Source organism: Pistacia vera, unplaced genomic scaffold, assembly GCF_008641045.1.
Source record: "Pistacia vera cultivar Batoury unplaced genomic scaffold, PisVer_v2 Contig712, whole genome shotgun sequence".
NCBI classification, from domain to species: domain Eukaryota; kingdom Viridiplantae; phylum Streptophyta; class Magnoliopsida; order Sapindales; family Anacardiaceae; genus Pistacia; species Pistacia vera.
This window is the reverse complement of record NW_022196571.1, coordinates 122788-130432: the sequence shown is the minus strand read 5'-3', so window position 1 is coordinate 130432 and position 7645 is coordinate 122788. Positions and strand designations below refer to the sequence as shown.

Below are 7645 nucleotides of genomic sequence, written 5' to 3'. Positions count from 1 at the left end.
CTCAGAATCGTTAATCAGAATTGGAGAAGGACAAGGCACTCTACCTAACAGATGATCTTCCAGCTCGTGTGAGCCAACTGCAAAGAGAACCTGAGAGCTCCAAAACCGATAGTTGTTCCTTGTTAGCTTTGGATTGATTATTTGCAAGTTCGAGGTAAGAACTGCAGTAGTTCGATTTTGAACTTCAGACATCATCTTCCCTGTGCTGTTAAGCGACTGAGAGTGAGCAGGATCTGAGGCCATTTGACGTTAGTCAGCGCTCTGATACCATGTGAATTTAGCTTAGGGTTTGCAAACAAGTACGAATTGAGAGAAAAATGTTTGAATTTTCTTTACTGACGAACTGATTTTTTCAGTGTACAGTGAAGAGTAAACTTTACTCTTTTATACAAGTAAAATGTAAGAGAAGACTAAAGTGCTGCGTTTTACAACTGTTTTTATTATAAAACATAAAACGACATCATTTGCAGAACTACATTTTCCCCCTGCTACTTGGCTCTTTTGCACTTTCGTCCTTTGACCAACAGAATGATAGTTTAGTTGTGTATATAGAGAAAAATGTATTTAATAGTATTGATAATAAAGTCATTATACAATATTTTCAAAAGATGAAATCCCGTCAAAGGCAATTATAAATGTATTAATTAATGAAAATTTTATTAATACAAATATTTGTGTTTATTTTTATTTTTATTTATGTTAATTGTTACTTTACCTTTTGACCCCCCTAAGTTTCATTCCTAAGTCCGCCCCCGCCTAAGAGGGACGAAATCTAATCTTAAGGTGCACGTTATTGCTTTTATTTAGTTTACATTTAATTTTGTGGAATATTATCATAATCAAATTATATATATATATATATAAGGCATTCAGGTTTTGAGATTGCAGTTATCCATCTTAGAAAAAATATAAAAAAAAAGGCATTCATGTTTCATAAACCTTACCAGTTACACTTTCTGCCATTCTTTATTTATTTTATCTTTATTTCATCTTAGATAAGGAACAAAATTGCAAGAGAAGTTTCAATTAGTCAAAGGCAGTGATGGTGATGATACTAGTTCAATTTTCCTTCACAGGAATAGATATTCATTCCCTTTTATGAAAATTGAACTAGCATCACTGCCTTTTAACTATGTAGGACATCACCAATATAAATATTCACTAACATTATATTTATTTATTGTTGTATTAATGCATGCTACATATGAATTATGTTATGGAGAAATCAATAAAGATGTGTACCTTTGAAACAATGAAAAATTACTTGGACTACTAATTTATACATACACAAAAAAATTACTCTTATCACGTAAATTAAAACATTTAAACGGATGTAATTATATCCATAATTTAAAGGCTTATTAGTTATTATATGAAACATTATTACAGAAAATAGGTCAATAAGGATGGGTTATATATTTAGGAAGTGTCAAACTTTATCATAAGATTCAATTAATGATTAGGGTGTAGCGTTTTTGGACATTTTTTTTATTTTTTTGGTTGGATCGTGCATCAAATGAAAACAGAAGAACATTCCTAGTTCTGCAAATTTGTTAAAGTGGGGGCTGAAAGGATAGTATTTTAAAGCTTTTAACTTTATAACTATGAGGTACTAGTGACCCAATATTTTTATCTCCCAAGCTTGTCATTCGCATCCCTAACAATGGGTACTACTTAGATAATCTCATCCTCTACCTAAATAGTCCACAAAAAAACTTAGATAAACATCATTCTTGTAATTGATATTTAATGGAACAGTTGAATTATGATATCAAGTAATCAATGATGATATGTACATATGAAACAATGTAAAATCAATTGGAATACAACATGTATACATATACACATGCATTCGTCTTTATCACATAGACTTAAATTATCAAATATTTGTAATTATATCAATAATTTTCTTATACATTTATTACATGAACACAAACCAATTTCACATAAAGGGACTTAAATAATATTACTCGTTTTGAACTAGTTTGCCCAACTTAGGTTTTGGATAAGATTTTTATGTGTTGGGCTTGACCGAACGGGGCTAAAGCCCATATGTGAAATTTAAGAGTAGAGCTATTGACACCCCACTAATGAACTAAAGAAACATCATTCTAATTTATAGTTTAAAATAGCTACCAATACTTTGAAAAAAAAAAAAAACAATAAATTTATATGTAACTACGAACAATCTCATATTCCAAATCCTATTTGTATTATTCATTCTCATACCAAAAAATAAAAATAAAAATAGGGTTTATAAGATAATAGTAGGGTGTAAAAAGTAACGGTAAAGGATAGGAAATTAAAGTTAATTTTAATAATTTAATATATGAACAAATTTGTTCTTATAAAATTCAATAAAAAGTGGGGTTTCTTTAATCCATTAGTGGGGTGCACTAGGTTATTTTGGCGATCATCTAACGGTGAATTTTGCTTTGGTTTTGCTCAAATTTTAGAATGTTGTTGTTGACTGAAAAATCTTTACATCCAACGGCCAGTTTCTTGATAACCATTATTTTTGTGGAGTTTTTCCTTAAGAAAGACAATCAAATCAAAGAGTTTGAGTTATAGAATTTCAATTCATCTGTCCTTTAGTTTGATGATCGAAATGTCATCTCTAGTATAATCAACCTGATATTTGGTTAGAACGCAGAGGACGTTCGGGTCTTTAATCTGGACGGTTTTTATTATTTTTATTTTAATGGCTGAGTTTGGAGTTATATAGCCTGCAGTTCGGATGCTTTGCTAGTGATTTTACTTAATCTCTTTGTAACTCTTTTGTGTATTTCACTTTGTTAGAGTTGCGATAAAGCTCTAAATTTGTGTGAAATATTTTTGGTGGATTGTGATTACTTTTTATTATAGTGAATTTAAGTGGGTCATTATATCCCGTGGTTTTTGAATCTCTTCACATTAAAGAGGTTTTTCTATGTAAATTGCTTATGTTCCTTGTAAATTTTTATTGTTGTTTTCTGGCGTATTTGTTCAAGGTTTTGCTTCTCACATATTCATTCAAGTAAAAAAAGTTTTGTTAGTGCATTCTTTCCTTTCAATATACATTCATTTATTCTATGAGAGTTTATATAAGATTCTGTATATTTAGTATTATTAATATATATCTGATCCAAAGCCAATTCTTGCTTCGTTTTCTCATACTTTCATGTGCAAGTCTTGCTTTTAAGGATTACTAATATGTAAAGTTGATTAAGTTTGTAGAGGCCATACAAGAAGTTTTGGAATCCAATTTTGCTCACACTAAATCAAAAAGAGTACAAGTTAAATCTATGAATTTAAAATACTGTAATTTATATTTCGTGGAGACTTCATGATCACGTTTTATATCTTTTACTTAGTAAGAAAAATATAATAAACAACTTAAACTAGTACCCTATCAAAGATGTTGGGTATTCGGTTAACACACTTTGGCATTTAAGTACCCATTTTAAGGTGCAGCGGAATATTACCAAGTTGATTAAGCAATTCCAATTTGAACACATCAAACATAATTGCGGAAAGTAAAAAACACAACCATATACATGGTTCGGCTAAATCCACTTTTAGCTTACATCCATGGGACCTTGTCCAGATCGAGGCAATCCACTAAGTCAAAAACACATTACAGGATATAATTCAAAGCTGATCTAAGTTACAGTAAAAAGAACTCCCTTGTTCAACTTTACATTTAGCACCATACTCTGAATCCTTAATGTGTAGCAACTTCTTCAGATCTAGTTCACGTCGGAAACACACTTGTGAACAACTTGTAAACCACCAAGCTTTAAGTGCCGAAGCAACTCACCGGCATCAGCAAAGGAACTACGTTCCAAGAGCCATCAAATCAATGTTTGATATGGTGAGGTTCTGGCACTGATGGAGAAATGACCTTGAACCTTTAATAGAAATAATACTCTAAGAAATTCAGAGTACATAATGAAAACAAATGTTCAAAAATGTTAGGTTCATTTACGCAAGAAGGCAATGAAGTGTCACATCAACCAACAAGGGGTTGACCCATTGTTTGTCCAAATAAGAAAAATATTCCTTCTTTTGGTTTGGACCATAAAGCAAATCGGGAAAAATTACTTTGTTCCCTAGGAACACCTAAGCATTTTGTGACATATATAAAGAGGTCTTAAAAGGTAAGAGACAAAGATAAACAATATCTTTTCAACTTTATCAGACATGTAACTCATGTTAAGTTGCACAAAATCTGAAACGAGAGTGTAAACACAGACCGTTATGCATATACACGTGAAATGAAATAAGCTAAAACACAAGTCTGGCAAAAAGTGTGGACTAAGAATTGGCGTGCACACACATAATAGATAAAACAAGCCAAATAAGAGAATTGACAACTAGTGTGTAGACGTAACTATTGTGCACATACACAACTCATAAATTTGACAAAAATGAATAATTGTTAGATTAGATAAAAAATTTCAAGAGTTAATGGGAAGACTGGAAAATTCCAAAAGGAAGGCTTTGTGAACGTTTTATTCAAGAACTTGCACTTAAGATCGATAGTCGCAGTCAGCAGTCCTTGTTCATTGAATATGGACAAGATGTTGAGCACTTTTCTACTCATTAATTCTACTTGGTATTAATTAAGTAATTAATATTACTTTAGTCCACAGGTTAGACTATTATAACACAAATTCTAAGTCTTTGATTCATTATCATCTAATAGACTTGAGAAGCCCGTTGGTTATTTTTGTATTTTTTTTTTTCCCACTTTAGTAACGCCTCAACCATTGGATTGCAATAAATCAATGGCTAAAAATTTGTATTAAAAATTGAAGTCAAACTTTTAAATTGATATAGCTTGACCCTTCATAATTAAGTCCAATTAGACTTGAATAATTTTGTTTGTTGGATTCTATTGTTAAATGAATTTACATGTATGTAATACAAATCACTGTTGGTATTGATGAACTTGTTTTTCTACAAATTTAAATTGAAACTTCTCTCTTGCGATGCTTTCTTTTAGTGCTTAGCCGTAGCGAAATTTTATGGCTTGACGATGCCATTACTTGTGTAGCGTAATGTACTCGAAGAAAAGTTAAAAACATAACAGTTTCATGCGTCTACATATATTTCGACATTTATTTAAAAGTCGAACTTTAGTTAGTTGGCAATAACAAAAATTAAAAGAAAATTTTATATAGATTTTAAACGTGATAATTTTGGTTAAATTTTTTTCTTCAAGTATTAGATGACGGTCACCTCATATAATGATAATGATGATGTCAATTCATGTGCGTATATTATTGTATATATTTAAGTATCACCATTAGTAATAATATTGAAATGAGTAATGTTATACTTACACAACTTTTTTACACTATTTTTATTATATCATGATGTGGTATATGTCACAACCACACAAATTCTATTACAATATTAAAAATTTAAAATAATTAAAAATTTATGTGATTGTGGCATATGTCACATCATGATGTAATGAAAATTGTGTAAAAGAGTGATGTAAGTGTAACATTATTCGAAATGAGTAATATGCAAGAACACTCCTTAATTTATAAATAATGCTATTGAAAAAAAGAAAAAAAAAAAATTAAAGAACTATATCATACTAACGAAACATTTAGAATAATCAAATTTTATAATATCTGTTTATTTCATTTATTTCGTTCGAGTTACATAAAACTCGAACAGATACGTACTCAAATAAGTTGTTTTATAAAACAACTCTTTATGAAACAAGTACTTGTTTCATCACCAAACTTATAATAATTAACTATAAAAGTTCTGAAATTAAGCATCTAGCATGAAAGATTCTGGCCAGGATCAACACCGAACTTGTTGCAATAATCTCTGTAATATCCGATACGAGCGTTAACCTTATCAGGATGCTTGCCACCGCATTCAAGACCATTAATTTTCCGAATTGTAGCTCCAAAGCCCTGGTTCATAACTGAGTGGACGTTGTTCATCCAGAACCACAAGGCAGTCTTGAAGGAGACAGCAGGGTCATTGGACACTGTTTCCGGAGCTTTGAGTCCATCGAATCCGAGAGCTTTTCCGCAAGCTCCGTAGTTGTAGTTCCAGGTGAGCTGCATTGGTCCACGGCCGTAGTATTTCTTTCCGGCGACACATGGATACTGTTTGTTTGATTGGTCACAGTAGGCATTTGACTTGTCAATTTCTTCAGTGTAGCATAAGTCTGCAAAATTAATGGAGGATGAAGTCATATAATTTATTGTCGTTTAGAAAACTCACATAAATCAGCTGGTCTTTGGATCAAATCTTGCTCGCACCAAGTTGGAGGGTTTGCTCATGTGATAGTGTCTTTTCATGGAAAAAGGAAGAGAATAGCAACCAATTAAAAGGGGGAAACAAAACTTACGCCCAGTTTCATGAGTAACATGAGCAAAAAATGCAGCAATCTCACGCTTGGATTCAACAGCGGAGCCTGATCCAAAATTAGGAAACGAACTGGCAGCCTTAAGAAATCCATCTCTCGTGTAGAAGCTCTTTCCAGCACAGCTTGCAGCAGCTTGACTCTTTATCCCATCAAAAAATCCAGGTGTAACAATACTAGCTACATTTTGAGATATCACATTTTGGGGAATAATGGCCAAGGCAAATATTCCCAATAGAGCAAATGTGAGTAAATCTTTTCTCATGTTGAGAGCCATTAGTTTTGAGAGAGGTTGTTTGAGTGATAAGGGATTTTTGATGTGTGAAAATTTAGTGGAGAGGGCATAGCTATTTATAGATTGTTGAGGGAGTTTACGGGTCAAAAATGGCGTTGGACTAGTCAAACAAAACATTAAAAGTCTTGATTAGTGGCGTAAAATTGTTGCACAGGCAACAGATATCTTAAAAGATATGCTCCACTTGCACATATACGAGTTTTAGTAAATATAAAAAATATTGAATGCAATACAAATTTATGTTTATAACTCATTGATTTATATATCAGGTATCAGATATGTATTTATGGAACATTTTTAAAATGATTTTTTCTTATTGAGTGAACGAGATGTTCACATTGAAGGTTTAGCGAAATCCCAGGTTACCACCCTTGGTTTTATAATTCCAGATTATCACCCTTAAATTAACAGAAAAACATTTAACATAATGGATAAAGGGTAAAATAGTCATTTACACCACAATAAATTTGAAATAAAAATAAAAATTTTAAAACAACCCTCCATATCTCAAATTTCTCTCACAAGCACCCTTTCTCTAACATTTCTCTCATGGCGGCCAGGTTTGGCCTTTGCATGGGCCAAAAAGCAATGGCCAAATGGCTACTTCTTGGGCCTCATGTGGCGACCTCTAACATTTCTCTCACGGCGGCCAAGTTTGGCCTTTGCATGGGCAAAAAAGCAACAGCCAAATGGTTTCTTCTTGGCCCTCACAGTGGCCAGATTTTGGCTATCATGCGAGGGCCTCGTGGCGACTAGGAAATTAAACGCGCATGCGTGATAGGCTGTGTGCGCTGGAGTAGCGCATAGGGGTGTCAAAATGACAAATAACGAATGAGAAGATGAATTTGAGAGAGTAATTTTAGAGATGTAATATGTAGAATCTTCTTTCATTAGTCAAATGGGTACAGTCAATAGCTCTATTTGTATGAACAAAAGGAAAGAGAAAAGTGATTTATGGAAAAAGACACAGT

At 32.3% G+C, this 7645-nt stretch overlaps 1 protein-coding gene across 1 annotated transcript; it reads right to left on the bottom strand.

The window, feature by feature from the left end:
• Positions 1-5613: 5613 nt before the first annotated feature.
• Positions 5614-6700, bottom strand: LOC116114540 (endochitinase A-like). Its single transcript, XM_031400689.1, has 2 exons — positions 6365-6700; positions 5614-6181 (listed from the first exon to the last, which is right to left on the bottom strand). The coding sequence occupies exons 1-2, from the start codon at positions 6654-6656 to the stop codon at positions 5781-5783; spliced, it is 693 nt and encodes a 230-aa protein (XP_031256549.1). The 5' UTR covers positions 6657-6700; the 3' UTR covers positions 5614-5780.
• Positions 6701-7645: the final 945 nt, after the last annotated feature.

Excerpts from the sequence above, each read along its gene's own strand:
- LOC116114540 (XM_031400689.1), bottom strand. The coding sequence starts at position 6,656 with ATGGCTCTCAACATGAGAAAAGATTTACTCACATTTGCTCTATTGGGA. Across the intron at positions 6,182-6,364 it reads TGTTACTCATGAAACTGGGC|ACTTATGCTACACTGAAGAA; the intron begins GTAAGTTTTGTT and ends TTAATTTTGCAG.